The sequence below is a fragment of the Erpetoichthys calabaricus genome, chromosome 8 (genome assembly GCF_900747795.2).
Source record: "Erpetoichthys calabaricus chromosome 8, fErpCal1.3, whole genome shotgun sequence".
Lineage (NCBI taxonomy): Eukaryota > Metazoa > Chordata > Cladistia > Polypteriformes > Polypteridae > Erpetoichthys > Erpetoichthys calabaricus.
The window spans coordinates 86618256-86642244 of record NC_041401.2 but is presented as its reverse complement, the minus strand read 5'-3'; the positions used below and the strand labels follow the sequence as shown (position 1 = coordinate 86642244).

At 39.9% G+C, this 23989-nt stretch overlaps 2 protein-coding genes across 4 annotated transcripts in view; one reads left to right on the top strand and one right to left on the bottom strand.

The window, feature by feature from the left end:
• Positions 1–3619: 3619 nt before the first annotated feature.
• Positions 3620–4597, bottom strand: LOC127529010 (putative nuclease HARBI1). The gene is made up of 2 exons (XM_051931246.1): positions 4054–4597; positions 3620–3939 (listed from the first exon to the last, which is right to left on the bottom strand). The coding sequence occupies exons 1-2, from the start codon at positions 4595–4597 to the stop codon at positions 3620–3622; spliced, it is 864 nt and encodes a 287-aa protein (XP_051787206.1).
• Positions 4598–8556: 3959 nt separating this feature from the next.
• Positions 8557–23989, top strand: part of usp32 (ubiquitin specific peptidase 32) — a 229117-nt gene continuing 213684 nt past the window's right edge. For all 3 annotated transcript variants that reach the window (XM_028807041.2, XM_028807042.2, XM_028807040.2), the window contains exon 1: positions 8557–8769. In XM_028807041.2, coding sequence (XP_028662874.2) covers positions 8712–8769 — 58 coding nt within the window. In that variant the 5' untranslated portion in view covers positions 8557–8711. The remainder of the gene's footprint in view (positions 8770–23989) is intronic.

The following is a 23989-nucleotide window of genomic DNA, read 5'->3' as shown; positions in this document are numbered from 1 at the left end:
AATCACATTACAGTGATGCATTATTAACAGTACAACCACAGAAAACGCTCCGTATTAACAGTAAGTGCAATTGTCCATATTACTAACGGTAGACAATGGATAACTAATGGAGTCACGGTCACGGCTCCAAAACGATCCAGCTCAACTAACTGAGCTACAAAAATGAGCCCGCATAGATAAAATCATTAAACGTGGGCGCCTACAACGCGCGTCTGAAACCTTCGAAGCAAAACTGTCTCGGCTCCAAAACCAAACAGCTCAACTAACGGAGCTACAAACACGAGCCCACATGGACAAATACAATGAACATAGACGCCTACAACGCGCATCTGAAACTGCGGAAGCAAAGCAGGCACGGGTTCAAAACGAAACACCACAACTGACGGAGATACACACACGAGCCCGCCTGGATAAAATCAATGAACGCAGGCGCCTACAACGCGCGTCTGAAATGCCGCAAGTAAAGCAGGCACAGCTCCAAAATGAAACAGCTCGACTAACGGGGCTACAAACACGAGCCCGCCTGTATAAAAACAATGAACGCAGGCGCCTACAACGCACTTCTCAAACAACGCAACCAAAGAAGTCACAGCTCCAAAATGAAACATCTCAACTGACAGACATACAGAAACGAGCCCGCCTGAATACAATTAATGAACGCAGGCGCCTACAATGCGACTCTCAAACAGCAGAGGCAATACATAAACGGCAAAGAAAGGAATGACAAACAGCCGCTAAACAATTCCGCCAATTAGCTGACAACGCTTTCTGTAATGAGTCCACTATTAATGAACATTCATTAGGATTAATGAATATCATTTGCTGTCATTGTCATTCACTTAACTTCCCTGAAGAAACAACTGGCACTACAACTAATGAGTTTACACGTTGTTGTCAAAAAGGTCAGGTTAGACTGCCTCCTTTAGATGACTTTCCTGAATATCTACGGAAGCTTCTAACTAACAATGTACCCGAAAGTAAAAACTTTATGGACTGCATTGGATCCTACAATAGTTCATTTCCTTTTGCATCTACCGGGGTAAATATCAGGCCACCAGCTGGCAATGGCAGACCCTTCCTGAAAACAAGCAATACACAGAGCTGATAATGAGAAACGTCGCTGAAGTCATAAACGGTCACCCATTAGCTAATTCTAGAAAAGTACTTACAGGATCACATTCTGACAATACTGTTTTGATTCCTACAGTTGACGTTCCAAGTTCTTACCTGGAATTACCTTTTACACTTAAACAACGCCAATTTCCCATTAAACCTGCATTTGCCATGACGATCAACAAATCCCAAGGACAAACCATGGACAGAGTTGGCATATACCTCTCTGAGCCTGTACTTGGACATGGACAACTTTATGTAGCCTTCTCAAGAGTTCGGCGTTCATCTGACATTAAAGTTAAAGTTGTAGATACTCCATACCAAGGAAAACTCATTCAAGGACAACACACCATCTTTACTACAAATGTTGTGTATAAAGAAATATTCCAATATATCTTTCTAATGTGCCATGCTATGGGTTCTTTACTTCCTTTGTTCGTCATCTACACCTTTACACTCCAATATATCTCATACATACATCAATGTATTTCGGGTTACCCAACACCAGGGGTTGGCGAGCAAAGTGAGCTGGGGGCGAAGCCACCTAGTTAGCAATAACATGCAAATGACAAAAGAAACCAGCATTTCTCCATTTGGCTTGTTTCCATTTACACCTGTGTGTATTTATTATGCACTATTGGGTTAAATTAAATACTTGTGAAGAGAAAAAGTGAAGGACTGGGAATTACTCATCCATCTTAGCCTTCAAATCATTTGGATGATATCCTTAGAAAGAGGAAGAAAATCTAGGATATGAGAATTACCTGACAGAGTTAAAGCACTAACAAGCCAAGAAATTAAACTATTGGCAAGAATTGCTTTCTAATTAAGCAAGCGGGTTAGAACAAAAACCTGCAGCCAATGTGGCCCTCCAGGACTGTGAATGAGGACCCCTGTTCTAGTAGAAACTGTAGTCAGTGCAGAATAGCCTGACAGATCACGTGTAAACTCTACATTGAGAATGACCACACCAGACCTGGGCCCAGTTGTTCAAAAGTAATCCAATGGGATTTGGGATAACAGATTGGATTGAATCTTGAAAATGGGTTGTTCAAAGGGAAAAGAGGGATTCTGGAATCAGATCAGATCACCTAATCCAATCTCAGTTTTAGTCAGGATCAAATAGTCTTTTGTGTTGTTCAAAAGTTTGTGTATGAATTGGGACACATTTGATCCCAAAAATCAGGATAATCCTGATCCCAACACAGAGGTGGATTCAGTGTGGATTTCTGGCACACAATAAAATAAAACTTGAAAATTGATCAAAAAAGCTATGTTTTGCAGGTGATGTACAGTAATCCCTCGCTATATCGCGCTTCGACTTTTGCGGCTTCACTCCATCGCGGATTTTATATGTAAGCATATTTGAATATATATCGCGGATTTTTTGCTGGTTCGCAGGATTTCAGCGGACAATGGGTTTTTTAATTTCTGGTACACGCTTCCTCAGTTGGTTTGCCCAGTTGATTTCATACAAGGGACGCTATTGGCAGATGGCTGAGAAGCTACCCAACCACAGAGCGTATTATGTATTAAATAAAACTCCTCAAATATATTGTGAGCACGGGGCTGTTCGCACCCCTAGAGGACACGGCCGTTCCTCAAAAAACGCTGAAAGATTACCTTCACACTGCTCCCTTCTTTGCTGGGCTTACATGTGGCTGCTTTGCAAGCGATATGCTTCCCGCATGGTGCTTCGCATACTTAAAAGATCAAACAGCACGTATTGATTTTTGATTGTTTGCTTTCCTCTCTCTATCTCTCTCTCTCTCTCGCTCGCTTGCTGTGACATTCTCTGCTCCTGACGGAGGGGGTGTGAGCAGAGGGGCTGTTCGCACACTGGCCTAGAGGATACGGACACTCCTCTAAAAAATTCTGAAAAATGCTTGCTCCCTTCCTTGCAGCTACTTTGTCCGGCGGTGCTTCGCATACTTAAAAGCCAAACAGCCCTATTGATTTTTGACTGTTTGCTTTTCTCTCTCTCTCTCTCTCTCTCTGATGCGCACTCCTTTGAAGAGGAAGATATGTTTGAATTCTTTTAATTGTGAGACGGAACTGTCATCTCTGTCTTGTCATGGAGCACAGTTTAAACTTTTGAAAAAGAGACAAATGTTTGTTTGCAGTGTTTGAATAACGTTCCTGTCTCTCTACAACCTCCTGTGTTTCTGTGCAAATCTGTGACCCAAGCATGACAATATAAAAATAACCATATAAACATATGGTTTCTACTTCGCGGATTTTCACCTTTCGCGGGGGGGTCTGGAATGCAACCCCCGCGATGGAGGATGGATTACTGTATACATCTATTTATATTATGTACAATTGTTGAACTAGGACAGTGACAATGTAAATAAAGTAGGGAATAAGACATGAAGCCTTTTGGTATAGTCAAAGGAAAAAAATCCCTGTGAAATATCAGTACTCAAACAAAATCTCAAAGCTCAAAAAACTCTACTGTCCATTGTATTTTAATGAAAATGACAATTACTATTACTCAAGTCATCAGTCAGAAGTAATGTCTTACAATTGTATCCCTGATCACACGTCCAGTCTGGCCCTCATTTGGAGTGAACATTGGAGGTTGCTCTGGTTGCACTTCATCAGGCTCAGGTCCATCATATATGTCATCAGGAGGAACATTACGCCTGGTGGCAATGTTATGCAAGACAATACAGGCTAGTATTATATTGCATGCCACCTTGGGTTCCACCCACAAGTAGTTAAGGCATGCAAAGCGCCTCTTCAGGACTCCATTTAAGCGCTCAATTGCGCATCTTGTTTTGCAATGTGCAGAGTTGAAGCCTGCCTGCTCAGGTGTGTTTGCAACTGGAAAAGAGGTCATCAGCCATGGTAGGAGTGGTTAAGCACTGTCTCCCAATATTATGCCATTTGGTCGGTTAAACTGGAGCTTTCTGTATAGTGCGCTCTCCCTCAGGATACGTGCATCATGGACAGACCCTGGCCACTTGACAACACAGTTTGTGATGATGAGGTCAGCGTTGGCCACAAGTTGGACATTGATGCTGTGCCTCCCTTTTCGATTCACATACTGCCACTCCCTTTCTTGAGGTGCTTGAATGTGCACATGAGTACAATCAATGACACCAACAGTATTAAGCATGGTCCCCAAAAGAAAGAAACTTTGCTTAGTTTGCGCCATCTGGTCATCCTTGGGAAATGAAACAAATTCATTGACCAGACTGGCCAATTCAACTGAGACAGCTTTCACCACATTACTAACAGTTGATTTATCCACTCCCATATTGTCACCAACAACCTGGTAGAAAGTCCCAGAGGCGTAAAAGCGCAGTGCAATTAGGCACTGTTCCTCCACAGACAGAGCATGACTCCTTTTGGTTTTGTGCTGTAACTTTGGCCTGACAAGGTCTGCAATGTACTTGATATCATCCTTCCCAAAGCAAAAACGGGCGTACAGTTCCTCTGTAGTGTATTGTGCAAGTGGTTTGGCACGCTCAGCATACATTCTTTCATGGTATTTTCTCCTTACCAACCTGTGGTAGCGATGAACAACACCTGCCATGCCAATGCCTCTGTAAACCTATGACAGAGGTGTGTAAGAAATTGGTGATTTTATTTGGTCACACACCAATTAAGCAACAACGAGCTGACTGGTTTGTCATGTGTTGAATTACCCCAATCAAGCACAGGATCTATAAAATCAGTGTTAGCTACACAAAAGAGATGGAACCATGGACTCAAAAGGGCCTAATTTCACAGTGGCAGAAAACCATGCACTGGTGGAGGGTGTTAGGTGCCATTATTCCTCCATAGTAGTTCATTAAAGGGGAGAGAAGTGACCAAGAAATGCAAACAGAACATTTGGGAGGACATCACCAAGAATGTGAATGCTATAGGGGCTGGTCAGAAAAGGACCACAAAACAAGTCATATTAAGATGGAAGAACCTTAAAGCCAAGGCAACAAAGGACCTTGCTGAGGCCAAAAACCCCACAACGGGTAACAGGCCTTTCAAGAGGGGTGAGTATACTGACATTGTCGTTGACATTATTGGTGGTGACAAATCAGAAGCTCTGCATGGAATTGATGGTGTTGAAGTCGATGGTGGGCCCACAGTTACAAAAGAGGGTGGGCCTGGTCTGCCTAATGAAGAGGAAATATTTGTCCTCAATGTCAGTCAAGTGGTTGAGGAAGAAGGTGGATCCTCACAGATAGAGCCAGCTGTTGTCACAGAACCTTTAAAAAGAAAGCGTAAGCATTCTCCAAACCTGGATGGTGACGCATATGATGTGCTTCTTACAAGAGAAACTGAAAGAGCAGAAGTGCAGATTCTTCTGGCAAAGGAACAACTCCTTCTTACCCAGCTACAACAAACTAAAGTCAGAATGGAAATCCAACTCCTAAAAGCAGAAATTGAAAGAGCAGGGGCCTCATGTATAAACTGTGCGTACGCACAGAAATGTTGCGTACGAAGGTTTCCACACTCAAATCGCGATGTATAAAACCTAAACTTGGCGTAAAGCCACGCACATTTCCACGGTACCTCATACCCTGGCGTACGCAATTTCTCCTCTCGGTTTTGCAGACTGGCGGCACCCAGCGTCAAAGCAGTGTTACTGTTCCTGTGTGGTCACCCTTTCTTTCTTAGACCCACATTCCTGACGCGGCTTTATAAATACACTGAAATTAACTGCATATTGTTTATTAGTGTAATGCATCTGATTGTAATTAACCTGTAGCAATATAATGGTCCAGGGAATAGCCATAGTATTCCAAATACCATAACTGCTTTAGCGTTGTTACGCTCACTGCATCTTCTTCTTCTTTCAGCTGCTCCTGTTAAGGGTTGCCACAGCGGATCATCTTTTTCCATATTACTCTCACTGCACCACTCGGAGTATTTATATCACTGTATCAGAATGGGGAATCACAGCAGCAGCTGATCGGAAAGAGAATTATCGGTATACCGTTTCAAGCACACACTACCTCAACCATGGCAAAACGCGTCAAAGCCATTCCTGTACGGACCTCGCGTTTCAGAAACAGTTTCATCCCAAGAACTATAAACGCACTCAATCAAGTGCTCCTTGTAGAACTGTTTGTACTTATAAGTACAATTACCGGTACCCCACTGTAAACTTGCACTACAGTTATAATATTGCACAACCTGCACCACTTTATAAAGCGCATATGATGACAATATCATTTTTAAGATGAAATGCAGCAAAATATGTTGCTTATAGTATACAGATAAAACTTTAACTTTATTTAAATAATCTGTATTGTTAATAATTAAACATGTGAGGACACGGTGCCGCAGCGCTAGCTAGTTCACGGATAGCTCCTACCTTGCGCTGTATTATTGCTGGTGCTGATGCGACACTGGAAGGATAGACGGATAGAATAATTAAACATGTACTACGAAGATATTTCAATGTTCCTTAAAAGTTTTGAAGAATTGGCGTTCTAAGCTTCCAGATGGCTTCACGTCTATTACAGAGCTGATTGTGTGGCGATTGGGTATTTGGAGAAAGAAAAGTAAGGACAGGAATTGGAGGTTAGTACGTTTGAAAGAGACAGTACTTCTGTAATAAATTATTTCATCGAAGGTCGCACATAGCGCAGCAAGCCTCTTGCGTGAGATATGAACAATCACTGCGCCACCGTGTTCCCATGTTTAATAACATGCTTTCATTCCTATCATCATGAAAAAGATATCACGTATACATCTCAGTATTTTAATTATTCAGAGAGCAGTAATATCACGAATGCAAAGGATTCTGTGTCCTGTCGGAGAAAGAGAAAGAACGGAAGCACGTAGTGATTCACACACATAGAGCACATAGAAGATCAAATACAGAACAAAGCATTTAACGTGCTACTTGAGAAACTAGTAAAATAAATGATTTTAAGATGAAGTTTATGATGTTCTACTTTAATGACAAAATAAACTACGTGATTAAAGTGGAAATTTCGAGATTAAAGTTGACATTTCATGCTTTTTTCCCACTGTGTGCCTATTTTTTTTTCTCTATACCCTAATAAGCTTTCATATGACACTCAGACGGTGGGCTACGACTCACCTTTTCACGCCGACTTTGATATGTAACTTCTTTTTTATTTCGGGCACTGTGCGACTTTGTGAACTTGAGCTTTCCAGTTTCTCCGACACTATGTCACTCGATCAACTTCATTTTGTTGATTATACCACTGTTTAAACCAACAAATAGTACGTTTTTCCTTTGCCTCCACTTGGTATTCGCTGAAATTCTTATATTTTCCCCCGTGCTTTTCCCATTGTCTTTTCACAGAAGGCTATTTATATCGATTTGCATATTCAAAGAGGCGTAATTCTGGGAGGAGTTGGGGCGGGACAGAAGGCGCGTGCACGTGCGTTACTTTTCACGCTGATCGGAATTTATGTAGTGGAAGAATGTGAAAGTTTGCGTGCACACAGATTCCTGCATCTGGATTTTTCTGTGTGTACGCACATTCCCGCTTTTGTGCTTACGCCATGTTATAGTGTGAGTTCTACGCACGACGTTATACATGAGGCCCCTGGTCTCTGTACCAGTGAGGAACTGTAAATATTCCTTATTTTGTTGACTATTGGACTTTTTTGTTTTACAATTATATAAAAATAACCACATTGCATATGTGGGGAAATATTTTATTCTTTCAGTCATTCATTCATTTATTCTTGTGAGACTGAAATGAAATCTGGCTGTTTATAAATGAAATGGAAAAATATTTGTTTATTGTGGTGTTTTCTGTTTCTTCCAAGTAACACACATGATGGCTATTTGGCTACTGGTATTTTTGGTCCACCTGTTGTTCTTTACATAGCCAGTAGGTTACACTGTGGGTTCCATTTAAAGCACTAGTAAACCGGATTTGGTAATCCTGAATATTCTGTATCTGGATAACAGTGACCCAATCTAGTGTTGCTTTGAAAAACCAGCATGAAAGTAAAATAAATTACCAGATCCTGGATAGCAAAACAAGGGATTTCAAAATCCAGATAATTTTTATCCCGATTAAATAGTTTGAACAACTGGGCCCTGTAAGTCCACATTGCTAACCATTGCATCACCCACTTTTGCAGTGTAACTTCATGATAACAGAAGAGCTTTAAATATGTTATACGAAAAAATACTTAACAATATTTAGTTGTTATGCAGTAAATGACAATTTGAAACATAAAATGCACGTTACCACACTGAAGGAATGAGCGCTAAATCTTCGTTTTCATTATTTCAGTATGTTGTTCTCATAATATGACAACTCGGCCTCAATCATCGATAAACTGTTTAATTAAAATAAGGCGCGCATGAGACTTGGGAATCCTGCGAGATTTTATAAATTGACGAACACCTAGTGACCACGTGACTAGGGAATACCGGCACTTTCTGAGCGGCTTCAGACAAGCTCGTTCTTCCCCGATCAGGTGACTTACTAAGGCGGGTGATCATGTGATCAAGTATGGAGGCGTCGGCGACGGGTAGCGTCATCTCGTGAAAACAGGGAGCGATCAGAGAAACTGGAACAAATAATCACATAGCAAACAAGCAGTTCTCCGTTGCACCTAGGTCGCTTCGAGTTCTGTGAAATGAGGCCAACATGGGAGCAAAGGAGTCACGGATAGGATTCCTTTCGTACGACGAGGCCGTTAAGAGAGGTGGGTAAGAAGTGTTGTCTCCAGTAAGAGAAACACCCTGCTGTCGGGAAGAAACGAACCAGAAGCAAGCAGTTTCTGGAGGGAAAGCAAGTGATAAAATATGTAGCAGCAAAACATTAAAAGAATTATAAATACGGTACTGCTGAGTTATGACAGTCAGGAGAACACATCTAAAAATTAATGATACCCGTGAGAGGTTGTGCAGTAAACAAACCCGTTGCCTGGGGGAATGTAGAAATACTAATTTAAAAAGTGTAACGGGTAGACGTGGTAGCGGTAGAAGAAATTGAAGTCTTTAACATGAACATGCATGAAGAGAAAGCAACCCCCCTTTCCTTTCTGAAATTTGACAGCAGCATGGCGGTAGGGACTGTCTGGTTGAAACCGCACAATTATCAGTTTTTCAGGTGATCAGCGTGTCTTTGTGTATTATGTAAAGAGTTGATGGTAAAACTTGTTTGGTATAGTATTGTATAACTGGAAGGAAGTTAATACAGTAAACTGGAGTTTTGCAATCGCACTAATCATCAGTGCTGCATTCGATATATTTAGCCTTAGTCCATCATAGTTAACCTTTAGTCGTGCTGGAGTCCAGGGTCCCTAGTGCAAATATCTGTTTGGCTAATAAACAGATGTGTATGATTTATATGCTGGCTGACGTTCTGGTGTCACGTCACGATTTCTTGTTTTTTAAGCTTGGGCCAGTGTACTTTCTCTGTGTATAGTGCCCCTTCAAGCCGCCCTTCCGTAAGTTTTATAAGGAGGCACTTAAATCTGGTTTGTTACGGTTTTTTTCTGTTAAGCTTGACAAACCGTATTCATACATTGGATGATTCATTCTGGTCATACTTACAGGAAGCACTGTACAAAGAACTTGTTAGCTCTGTTTTCCCGTGAACGTTATCATAGTTATGTATTCCTATTTGGGATGCCATTATTTACGTTTACACGGTTTTGTTGTCAATTAGAGGAATGGCCAAGATTGTTATGGTTGCATGCTAGCGTGCAAAGAAAATCAGTTGCAATATGTTAATTTTTTTTCTTATTGATTGATATATTACAATTGCTGTATTTTCTATAATGACTAACTCAACATCTCATAGATTATTCTGTAGAACTATTAGTCCTGTAATGCAGCAGTATTCACCACCAATAGAAAATTTGTCAAAAACCGATAATATCCCAAATAACAGTAAATGAAGTAAATGAAAACACCTGTCCTATATCTGAAGTAAATTTGATGTATGTATTATCTCAGTAACATTATAATATCACTTAATAATTAAATTGTACACACAACTAATAGATGTGTTTATTTTAACCGTATCCGTTCACATCCAAATTGTACACACAACTAATAGATGTGGTTATTTTAACCATATCAGTTCACATCCAATTTCTTTTGGCACTAAGATTTCTTCCATACACACACTCCTTACTTAGCTAACTAATAAAGCACTTGCAACTGTTGAATTTAGAATATTGTTTGTTAAATCACAAAGCTTTTTCATCCAGCTGAGCAAACATTTTCATACTTGGATGTAATCGGTTTTAGTGTAATGGGTAGTTGAAGTCTATGCTTGCACCCATACAAACAATTTGCCCTGTTAGGAATATTGTCTGTCATAGCGTGTTGGTCAAGACTTGTACGTTAAATTCATATTTTGCTGTTAATTGCAGTATATATTGTGGAAAAATACATGTTGGTATGTGTATATATATTTATTGGATTATATATAGCATATATACTGTATATTTTTTAAATTAGGGTTGTGTTGTTGCATGTAATTTTGAGCATCATTGTAATTATCTTAAATTTCTAATAGTGCATAGCCTAATGAGCTTACAAGTGAATGTCCATTATGTAATCAGATTAATAAAACATGGATTAAGACCTTTATATTTTCGAAGAACTGAAATGATGCTTCTATTTTTTTTTCATAAAAGATGTTTTTTCCCAACCTATAATTATGAGGATGCAGAGCCAGACACCATGGATGACAAGTCAGTTCTAAACAAAGCATTACGCACATACCCATATTCGCTCATAAAACAGAGCATTCTAGAGTGATCAGTTAACCTATAATGCTCATTTTTCATATATGGGAGAAATCTGAAGCACCCTTGTGGATATAAGGAGAATGTAAAAATACAATACATATAGTAACTAGACTTGAACTCAGATTACTGTAATTGTGAAGCTACAGTTCTATTCACTGTTTCATCATACTCCCTGCAAGTAAATTCTGTTTAGACAGTTTGAACAATGCCGTCTGATGAAATAAAAACAATTTGGCTGTACTAGAGAAGTGTGTTTCTTAAAACATTTGCAACATACCTAACCACCTTTTGTATTACAAAATTTTCCATCATATTTGTTCCTTAACACTGTACACACTGTACACTTTGTGTCTGCTTGTGCTTTCCTCCCCAATTCCAAAATGTGTAGCTTAGATTATCTGGACTATCTACTCTAAATTGAAAAGCACTTTCCACCCCTTTGTGGCACTCCCAATGTCTATGCAAAAGGACAAAGGTCCAAGTCTTTAGAGTCCTAGTGCTATATGGTTGTGAGACATGAACACTCTCTAGTGACCTGAGACAAAGACTGGACTCCTTTGGTTCTGTGTCTCTTTGGAGAATCCTTGGGTATCGCTGGTTTGACTTTGTGTCGAATGAGCGGTTGCTTGCGAAGACCCAAAAGGAAGCACATTACCTGCATTGTGAGGCAGTGTTAGTTACGGCACTATAGCCATGTGGCCTGATCCCCCGAGGGTGATCTGGTTCACAAGATCCTCATTGTTGAGGACCCAAGCAGGTGGACCAGGCCAAGGGGATGTCCACATAACATCTGGCTGCGGCAGATAGAGGGTCATTTCCGAAGGGTGTGACTGGTCCGAGTGCCTGCCTGGGGGGTTGTCAACCAGGGTCCCTAGCTGTTTCGTTGTGTGGTGGGTGCAGCAACGTTCTGTACCAGTGCATGCTCCCCAATTTGACTTGACCTAAATTGAACACTATGATGGGTTGGCTTCTTTCCTGAGGTTAGTTCACACATTGTCCACATTGGTATCAGAATAAGCCCCAGTTAGATAGATAGATAGATAGATAGATACTTTATTAATCCCAAGGGGAAATTCACATACTCCAGCAGCAACATTCTGATACAAAAAAACAATATTAAATTAAAGATATAGGTAAAAACGGACAATAACTTTGAATAATGTTAACGTTTACACCCCCGGGTGGAACAATCTCCTCAGTCTGTCAGTGGAGCAGGACAGTGACAGCAGTCTGTTGCTGAAGCGGCTCCTCTGTCTGGAGATGACACTGTTTAGTGGATGCAGTGGATTCTCCATAATTGACAGGAGCCTGTTGAGCGCCCGTCACTCTGCCACAGATGTCAAACTGTCCAGCTCCGTGCCTACAATAGAGCCTGCCTTCCTCGCCAGTTTGTCCAGGTGTGAGGCGTCCTTCTTCTTTTTCCTGCCTCCCCAGCACACCACCGCGTAGATTAGGGCACTCGCCACAACCGTCTGATAGAACATCTGCAGCATCTTATTGCAGATGTTGAAGGACGCCAGTCTTCTAAGGAAGTATAGCCGGCTCTGTCCTCTCTTGCACAGAGAATCAGTATTGGCAGTCCAGTCCAATTTATCATCATTTAGTTGTCAGCTGTTCTGTAATAGATAAATGTATTAGCAAGCAAATAATGAATTTCTGAATGCTATTTACTTATTAGAATTTGTATTAATCACATTCTAGATTTTACATAACTTTTAAAGGAGTAAAAATTCAATATGAAGGCAATATTTTGTTTTCACATTAACTTCTTTTACATTTACTTAATAGCAAGGGCGGCACGGTGGTGCAGTGGTAGCACCACTGCCTTACAGTAACAAGCCCAGGGTTCACATCCATTTGCAGTAAGTAGACGGTTTGCATCCCGGGTCATCCCTGTGTGGAGTTTGCATGTTCTCCCCATGTCTGTGTGGCTTTCCTTCAGGTGCTCCGGTTAGGTGAATTAGTGGCACTAAACAGGCCTTAGTGTGTGAGTGTGTATGTGTTTTCACCTTGTGATGGACTGGCACCCTGTTCAGGATTTGTTCCTGCCTTGCGCCCAATGCTTACTGGTATAGGCTCCAGGCCAGACCTCCAATAAGAGAACCCAGGTCTGGATTGTACAGGTTAGAAAATGACATTTATTTAATAGCAGCGGAGTTGGCATAAGGGTAATTTTACCTTTTTACCTTTTTGTATGTTTTTGTTTATATAGACGTATTTCCTTTTTTATAATATGCTTGGTGTTTTTTTTTTTTTTTTTAAACATGATACAAGAGAAGTCCCCACAGACTGATTCACAACCACTTCAGTGACCCAAGGTGATGTTAGAGTTATTCACTTGCATAATACTATTGGAAAATTGAACTTTTACAGTATGATAAATAAGACTCATAGTATTTAATTTGGGTGTTTTTATGAATGTAGAGAAAAGCAAAGCAAAATGACACCTTTTATTGGCTAACTAAAAAGATCACAATATGCAAGCTTTCGAGGCAACTCAGGCCCCTTCTTCAGGCAAACAGGACTCATAATATTTAATTTGGGTGTTTTTTTTTTTTAATCTGTTTTTATTTTAGGATTATTTAGACAATGACTCTTATGTTGTGAGCTCAGAGTTCATGTGGAAAATGTTCTATAACTGAAAGATCAGGCAGGAACAAATGATGTCATTAAATCATTAATATTCATGAGGTAGTTCCCCAAGATTGTCAAATTTTGGAAGTAGATAAAATTCTGGAGTATATGCAAAATAGACATAGACAGGAATTCTGGGAAAATAAGTATAAATTGGTAAACAGTGTTGTTGTTTATTAGAATGTATATATTTAACTTTAGATAAAGTGACCAGTGTGTGTATGCTTGTAAGAATATGTAAAATGAAGGTTTGAGTCTTTAAAATGAACATTTTCTTGTCCAGACAAAAGTAACCTAATCAACAATCAGCCAGACCATGGGAACTTATTGGTTGTCCCAAGCTTTGACTGATGCAATATCTTACATAAGGCAGGGTTTTATTGTGAAAAGGGGCAGTCAGCAAGACCCTATAAATTGAAAGGATTTTAAAATACACTGTCGGAGAGACAGCATAACTGCCAAGACTATTAGGACAAAGAGAGAGAAACAACTCACAGACTGCCTCTTCGCTCCCAACCATTGTGCCTTGTTTAGATTGCCAAAGACTGCAACAGCCAAAGCCATAGCTACCTGAAACAAAGCCTGTTGTGTAACCCTGATTTGAATCATTCAGGTTGTATGTTTACATATCTAACATTTACACCTGGTTTCTCCTTCAAATAAACATAATTAATGATTGAAGTAGTTTGAGTATTGCTTTGCTAAAGTTGTCATGTATTTACTGATGTTTAGGAATGGCTGATGATTGCTAATGAAACAAACTCTGTCTGTTTAGGCATCGTACTGTCGGGATAGTGATTAGCCCTTGCCTTCTATTAGGCTGTGTTGCCATTTCAAAGGTAGCCATCCGGTTACAAAAACCCAACAGGAGTAGCTGTTCCTGTGTTTTGCTAGGATATTCTGAAGTGTAGCCCTTTCAGGGGTAGTAAAAAAATGGATCAACACGTAAGTGAATCCTGGCAGGAATGCCTTGTGAGCAGGGGAAGCAAGAAAATGGATCATCACGTTAGTGAATCCTGGCAGGAATGCCTCATGAGCAGCATGGCGTTTAGCCCCAGGCAAGATATTGACGTTGAGGTGGCTATCCTCGGCCAGTGTTGGGAAATTTTTGCTTTGTATCCATATTACTAACCGAGAATGCTAAACCGGATGATGGACGCAGGCACATCCGGCAATGGGCCGTAGCTGCAAAAAGACGTACTGCGCAGGCGCAAAAAGAGTCCGCGAGGGTCGGCTGAGGAGCCGAGAAAGGCGGATAGAAGAGGGCGAGAGAGGCGGATGAGGGGCCGCGAGAGGCGGACAAGACCACAGAAAAAAGGAGTGAGCACAGGAAAAATTGAGAAATGAGGCGCAAAGAGCACCGAAAAAAGGAAACGGCACATAAAAAAGTATTCAAACGCAAGCAAAGCACGAAACACATTGCACACGAAACTAGACCCAAAAAAATAAAAAAAAAAAAAGAGGCTCGCGCACAACAGCAAGGCACCCCCCCCCCCTACAGGCACCGGACGGGACACACACCAAGAGGGGGATTCAACAAGCCCATGGAACACAAAAAAAAGAACACAAAACCACCCCACAGACCCTACAAGCAAGGGACGGGACACACACAAAGAGGGGGATTCAACAAGACACAGGAACACAAAAAGAAAGAAGACGCTCGCGCGACAACAATCCTCAACCCCCCCCCCCCCCCACACACACACACACATCCATAAGATAGCCACATATTCTAAAGTGAACATCAACACCTTCACACTAGACAGCATAGGTGTCAGCATTGGTGGATCTCCTTACAATAAAGCACTATTAACCATTCAACTGCAGAAAAAGAAACATATTAACAGTGACTGCGATCCTTCTTATTACTTATCCATATTTCGCATGCTGAGAAAGAAACAAGTCATGAATACACGGTCACGGGTACAAAACGAAAAGGAAAGGATAACAGGAACAAACACACGAAAACGAAAGAAACAACAAAATAGACGGCTATGCAGCATAGGTGGATCTCATTACAATAAGGCACTATTAACCGTTCAACCGCAGAAAAGGCTCCATATTAACAGTGAGTGCAATACTCCTTATTACTTATCCATATTTCTAAAAGAAAAAATGTCTCGACTCCAAAAACGCAAAGCTCAACTAAAGCTTCTAACTAACGATGTACCTAAAAGTAAAAACTTTATGAACTGCATTAGATCCTACAATAGTTCATTTGCTTTTAGTAAATATCAGGCCACCAAAAGGCAATGGCCCATACTGCTTTCGCATATGTGCACAAATACTGCATCGCATTGGAACAGTGCACCCTGAAACAAATCAACAACGCAAATATGCACAAATCTACATCCTAGATCCACATGACGCAAACTATCAATCAAAGTGCTGCATCGCAACAGGCACGGATTCAAAACGAAACACCTCCCCTCTCAGACATACGTTAATGGCAGCGAAGGCTACAACGGGCTTCTCACACAGCACAGGCAAATCGATTACAGCTCCAAAACAACACGTCCCAAATACTACACATGCAACAACGCGCCTCTCAAACGGCACAAGAAAAACATACACCAGTAAAATTCATTCAGATTAATGAATGTCATTTGCAATCATTGTCATTTAGTTCACTTCCCTGAAGAAACAACTGGCAATACAAGTTATACATTTACACGTTGTTGTCAAAAGGGTCAAATTAGACTGCCTTCTTTACATTCATATACTGAATATCTACAGAGGCTTATAACTGACGATGTACCTGAAAGTGAAATCTTTATCAACTACATTAGATCCTACAAATCGGTATCCACTATGAACATTAACGGTGGCACTGCACATGACATCCGTCTTGAAAAAATGTTGTTTATTGATGAATGTTCAATGGCATGAAGTCACTTACTCAACACCATTCATAAACTTCTACAAACGTTTATGAATAATAATATTCGATTTGAAGGAAAGGTACTTATATGAGGAGGAGATTTTAGACAGTGATTAGCTATTCTTCCAGATGCCATGCACTCAGCTATTGTTCAGTGCAACTTAAAATACGCAGACAATTGGCATTGCTTTCAAAAGATACAGTTAGTAAAAAAGATACGATGTCCAGAACCAGATCATAACAATTGCTTATTACAACTGAGAGATGGTACACTCACCAATACAGCTGGACTTCAGCCACATATTATTACAATTCCTCAAGCCTTTATCTGCGACGACTTAGTTACAGAGACATTTCGAACAGCAATCTCATTAGACCAAATGCCCCTTTTAACACAACACACTATATTATGTCCAAAAAATATTAATATGGAAAACATTAATACCCAAGTCATTCCATTACTTCCTGGAGAGACACAACTCTTTCTAAGCTCTGACAAACTTGACTCTGATCACAACAATAACCATCTTAAATGACCTTACAAGTTCTGAGCTGGAATTACCTTTTACACTTAAACGGCGTGTACAAAGAAATTTTCAAATAAACCTTTACACTGTGCCACACACTTTATTGTTTGCTTTCTATTTGCATCATCTACACCGTCACACTATTCTATATCTCATTCATACATCACGCTCTTTGTCATTCCCAACACCAGGGGTTGGCGAGCGAAGCGAGCAGGGGGCGGAGCCCCCTAGTTTGAGCTAATCGGTGCTGAGTGAATGTTGGAATAGGTATGTTTTGTAGGACATATGTGGGAATCAAGGCTATGCAGTCTGGGCATTTCCAGTATTAACTTGTCTGCCAATATAAAAAGAATCTTAGCGCTTAGAGTGCCTTTCCTGGACACTTTTACACCACGAAACAACATGTCATTTTCAGGATTTTAGGATGGGAGTGGGGCTGGTGTTCAGATGTTTCAACTAAGTTGTTAACAGTGTATGGGAATAGTAGTTACATGTGTACTGGGTTACCAAATTGTTGTTGAAGTTGTGCTTTATATAGCACTAACCAAATTACCTGTCAAAGACAGGTAATAGAGTCAGTTTTAAAAATAATGTAATGTTCGTTGCTTAACATGTACCTTCAGCTCCTTTCCCCTATATCCTTGTGTCTGTACCTCTCTTGACTGATTGTTCCTCTGCCGTGTTCCTCTGGCATGCATTCCTGCAAAGCCTGCTTCTAAGATTGTCATTTCGAGGTGCCTTGTTCACTTCCTGTCTGCTTTTATACTTTAAAGGTGACTCTCGGCATGGTTCCTACAGCTGTACTCCTTCCCGTGTGTATCTCACACCAAACTGACACCATACAAAGCCAAACTGACTAATCAGATTGCTGTAAAGGACCAGAGACACCCACACCTTAGTTTAATTATATAGTATATTACTAGTTTTTCGAAATACAGTTGACAAAATTCTACTTAATGACTCAATGTGGAACTTGTTTTTCTGCATTTGCTTACATTCAGCATGAAAGCTTTTAGTTTAGTTTTGACACTGTCAGTGTATGTGTGGTTTTGAAATTGGTGTGTAGTTACAGGTGTTTAAAAGTCAGGCTGTGGTATCGCTCCTTTCCTAGTTCGCATACATACAACAAATGGATGTGAAATGGTTAAATATGCATATTGATCATGAAGTTATCATACATACAGTATTTGGGATGCAAAGAATTTTCAGCTACTGAAAATATTTGTCCAAAAGTGGCATATTCAGTATTAGGCTGAATGAGCAAAATTGCCAAATGTATGACACTTTTTCTGTTGCTCTCCAGTGCTTGTCATGTATGATGCTTTGAAATAGCTTATCCCATTATTTGGCGAACAAGTGATGCCTCACACCACATTGCATTCTGGGGTGTAGATGCCATCTTCAGAGGATGTACTGGTTTATTTACAACAAAGAGCAAGTAGTGGTGATAGGCTGAGATATCGCAGCACTTTTACAAAGACAAATGGACGAAGGAAGGAAGAGAGAGACCACGGATCATACTGGGACAAAATGAATTGGGAGTCAAAGCAACTTGATGTCAATAAACAGTTTAGATCATTGTAATTTGCAAGCCAAGGAATTGTAAAGTGCTCAGACAGATTCACTTTGCACATTTTGTCCTGTGTATTTATTTTCAGTTTAGTTTTTTAAAAATTTGTCTTGTCTAAAAAAGACTGACTTCAGTAGTAAATGATTTTTTTCATGAACTTGCAGTTTTTATAAATCAGTTTAATTGAAAAGCATAAATAAACAGTGAAACTAGTTTAATTTAGGCCTTATGCAGTAGAATAAAAATCAAATGGTCAAAATATTTGAGAAAAAGGTATTTGATATTCCATGTTCAGCCTAGTTTTTTTCGAAATTTGGCCTCTGACAAGATTATTCGTTTCAGTGCTTTACTAATACACACATTTATCAGATGATACATATCAAAACTGCTGGATAATTCCATGTCAAACCATCACACTTTTGGGCCTCCTTGTCAAAGATTTTAACAAATTTGGCATTTTGATTTGGTCATATGATTAACCCATGGAAGTGAAATTTCACATGTCTTAGATCAATAAAAGGGAGGTTTAAACTAACAAAGTTTGAACTTATTTTGGTGGTTGGGAGCTATGACTTTCACTGGCTATATCTCCTTAAATAAGTTAGACATAAATGGTTCTTGTATCATTTTTAAGCTCTTTTCCAGGTTTATATTTTTTATACCATGCTATCCCCAAAATAAAAAAATTGCCATGTTAGGAGTGATTATAATCTTAAAAATTGAATAGTGAAAAAAAGTGGATTTTAAAGTTTCCAGAATATTTTGTCTTTGGTTTTTGAGTTGTTGGTGAGCTATCGTCACTTGTAGGTGGCAACACATCCATATTACTAACCGAGAATAGTAAACCGGAAGGCACAGACGCAGGTACACGGCGATGGACGCAGGAGACATAGTGCGCAGGCGCCTACAGCACGCGTCTCATAAACCACAAGCGAAGTCTGATCCACCGTGAACGAAGGAGTCACGGCTCAAAAACAAAAGAGCTCAACTAACGAAGGAGTCACGGCTCAAAAACGAAAGAGCTCAACTAACGTAAATAAGACATGAAGCAACAACGCGCCCATAGCTAACGACTAACGACACAGCCACACAGAAAAGAGGATTCTGCACTGCACCCCAGAGTCAAACGGAAGACACTACGGAGTCCGCAAAGGTCCACAAAGATAGTACGAAAGGCGCAGGCACCTACAACGCGCTTCTGAACTAAACATCCACACTACACAGCATGGTCCGGGTAATAAGAATAAACAAACTCTCCATATTAAACGTATGGCATCCTCACACGTCCAAACCATATAGCATATGTGAATCACATTACAGTGATGCATTATTAACAGTACAACCACAGAAAACGATCCGTATTAACAGTAAGTGCAATTATCCATATTACTAATGGTAGACAACGGATAACTAATGGAGTCACGGCTCCAAAACGATCCAGCTCAAGTAACGTAGACAACGGATAACTAATGGAGTCACGGCTCCAAAACGATCCAGCTCAAGTAACGGAGCTACATGAACGAGCCTGCATGGATAAAAACAATAAACGCAGGCGCCTACAATGCGCGTCTGAAACCGCGGAAGCAAAACTGTCTCGGCTCCAAAACCAAATGGCTTGACTAATGGAGGTACAAAAACGAGCCCGCATGGACAAATACAATTAACATAGACGCCTACAACGCGCATCTGAAACTGCGGAAGCAAAGCAGGCACGGGTTCAAAACGAAACACCACAACTGACGGAGATACAAAAACGAGCCCGCCTGGATAAAATCAATGAATGCAGGTGCCTACAACGCACGTCTGAAATGCTGCAAGCAAAGCAGGCACGGCTCCAAAAAGAAAGAGCTCGACTGACAGGGCTACAAAAACGAGCCCGCCTGGATAAAAACAATGAACGCAGGCGCCTACAATGCGCTCCTTAAACAACGCAGAGACAATAGATAAATAGCAAAGAAAGGAACAACAAACAGCCGCTAAACAATTCCGCCAATTAGCTGACAACGCATTCTGTAATGAGTCCACTATTAATGAACATTCATTAGGATTAATGAATATCATTTGCTGTCATTGTCATTCACTTAACTTCCCTGAAGAAACAACTGGCACTACAACTAATGAGTTTACACGTTGTTGTCAAAAAGGTCAGGTTAGACTGCCTCCTTTAGATGACTTTCCTGAATATCTACGGAAGCTTCTAACTAACAATGTACCCGAAAGTAAAAACTTTATGGACTGCATTGGATCCTACAATAGTTCATTTGCTTTTGCATCTACCGGGGTAAATATCAGGCCACCAGCTGGCAATGGCCCATACTGCTTTCGCGTATGTGGACAAATATTACATCGGATTGGAACAGTGCACCCTTAACCAAATCACGAACGCAAATATGCACAAATCTACGTGTTAGATCCAGATGACGTAATCTATCAACAAATGAACCTTCCTGAAAACAAGCAATGCACAGAGCTGATAATGAGAAACATCGCTGAAGTCATAAACAATCACCATCTTAATTTCCCCTTAGAATATTTAAACACTATTAACCCAGCCGGATTACCACAACACAATCTTAACCTTAAAATCGGGACAATAGTCATGCTATTAAGAAACCTTAATACTAAACAAGGTTTATGCAACGGTACACGTTTAGTCATCAACACCATGACAGACAATGTTATTGAAGCAAAAGTACTTACAGGATCACATTCTAACAATACTGTTTTGATTCCTAGAGTTGACCTTAGAAGTTCTGACCTGGAATTACCTTTTACACTTAAACGACGCCAATTTCCCATTAAACCTGCATTTGCCATGACAATCAACAAATCCCAAGGACAAACCATGGACAGAGTTGGCATATACCTCTCTGAGCCTGTATTTGGACATGGACAACTTTATGTAGCCTTCTCAAGAGTTCGGCGTTCATCTGACATTAAAGTTAAAGTTATAGATACTCCATACCAAGGAAAACTCATTCAAGGACAACACACCATCATTACAACAATGTTGTGTATAAAGAAATATTCCAATATATCTTTCTAATGTGCCATGCTATGGGTTCTTTACTTCCTTTGTTCGTCATCTACACCTTTACACTCCAATATATCTCATACATACATCAATGTATTTCGGGTTACCCAACACCAGGGGTTGGCAAGCGAAGCCCCCTAGTTGTTTCATATCACTAGTGGGCCTTTTTCATAGCAGCCATATTGACATGAAATAGTCAAAATGGCTGCTGTGGAAATTGCCCATTCCAATGTGGCTAATAAATGCCAATGCTCCATCTTTCATCAATCAGGGGGAGTGAGGTGTGCAAATCAGTCAGGTGTAATCAATCGATAGCAGATGCTGTCATTTTATCTGGTGGAGATAAAAGCAAACTGCTTTCACTGTCCTGCTCCACTGACAGACTGAGAAGATTGTTCCTCCCCCAAACTATGCGACTGTTCAATTCCACCCGGGGAGGTAAACGTTAACATCATATAAAGTTATTGTCTGTTTTTACCTGCATTATTATCAATGTTTAATTTAATATTGTTTTTTGTATCAGTAAGGTGCTGCTGGAATATGTGAATTTCCCCTTGGGATTAATAAAGTATCTGTCTGTCTGTCTGTCTGTCTGCTGCAGCATGATACATTTTCACAATGTCTTCATTAGAAAAGTTGTTTAGACTCAATCAGAAATCTTGTTGTGACCCTTTCAAATGTCATCTCAAGAAGTTAAACTGTGCTTTAAGAGATGTGCCTGAGGCAGCAATACAGGATCACCCAAGTCTCAATTTTAGGTCAGGTCAGCACATCTGCAGAAATTGCAATGTGAGACTATCAAAACTCACACCTGAGATCTGTCAGTCTGACACTCCAGTAGTGACTTAGCAGACCCTCCTGATCCTGAACCTATGGTCCGTTATTCAACATATGGAAGTGAAGGAACATGGCAAGGATGTGTTAAAGAAACAATGCTCAGCACTGGAGAGTTGAGACTGGGCATTATTACATCCTCATTGACCATTTCCATTCTACTCATTGCCATACTGTCCAGATAGACTTGTCATGAATCATCAGGATATGCTTCTAGTAGTTGAACCTGTGTTGACAACAGGGCAGGCATATAAAATTTCTAGCAAAGACAATTGCTGCCTCAAAGGCTCTGATGGAGTAAAAATTGAAGAATGCTGCAATTATTTACCATTCAAACAGTACAGCTTGTACGTAACTTGTTCATGATTCCACCAAAGTTGAATTTCTTAATTTACTCTAGTTGTCTTAAGAGCCCATCTAGGTTACTTTTTGTGTTAGTTTTTCAGTTTTATAAGGAAAGGCTTGATCTATATTTTCTGAAATCATACAGCGACAAAGTGCATGAATATGATTTACTTAATTCAGTGCCCTTTTTGGTAGGCTAGTGTCTCTCAAGAAGTCAAAAGTGTGAACCAAAGAGAAAAACTAAAACTATTCTGATTTTACCATTTTATTTTATTACTTTGGCATTATTGTCTTTTTTTATTCAGTTTTTACTGTTTTATTTTTATTTCAATTATATTTTCACTGCCAGCTCTCGCTTTTGTCTTAGTTTTCATGAACTGTAATAACCTTGTACCATTCACTGATCCACTAACTGCTATTCAACAGCATTGTAAGGAATTGTGCTTATGATGCATACTTCAGATAAATAAATATCTTTGCAATGGCTTCTGGAGATATTCATTATAAGCTAGCTTTATCAAAAAAACTGATCAATTTTAAAATATTTTTTGCTCTTTAGTTATCACTCATAACATGGTAATTTTTCATTTTGGGGATAACATGTTATTTACACAAAATGTAGAGTTGGAAAACAGCTTTAAATAAATATGGAAAACATTTCTGTGCAGCTTATATTTAGATAGATATAGCCAGTCAAAGTCATAATTCAGCTCCCCCCACCAATCTTTGTTAGCTTAAATCTCCCTTAAAATTGATCCAAGACACATTCAGTTTCATTTACATGCCCTCAAAGTATGTACATTAACTCTTTCAGGGCTGATGTCGACTTCTGTTAAAAGGAAGAGTTGACGATGGTAATCAACAGTAAACTGTAACAAACTTACTCATATGACCAAGTTTTGTTAAAATCTGTGACAATGAAGTCCAAAATTGTGATGATTTGACATGTAATTAGCCTTTCTCTTTTTTAAACCTATAAAATCTGTTTTTTTCTTACTGTCACATATGTCATATGGTGGAATGTACCTTTACAAATTCCTTTCTAGATATTACATAAAGGGAAAGATCATTAAATAAAAGGAAGGAAAAAAAACTTTGTGTACATTCATATTATTTGTGATGTTATGTTGTATCTATCTATCTATTAGACCATTTTCTAAACCTGCTAAATCCTGAGCAGAATCACCGGGGTGGGGTTGGAGCTCATCCCAGTAAGCATAAGGCAGGAACAATCCCTGGAATAGGGCACCTGTCCATTGCAGGATGAACACACACACACACACTCTCTCTAGCTCTATCACTCTCTAGGGCCAATCTATTGTTGACAATCCACC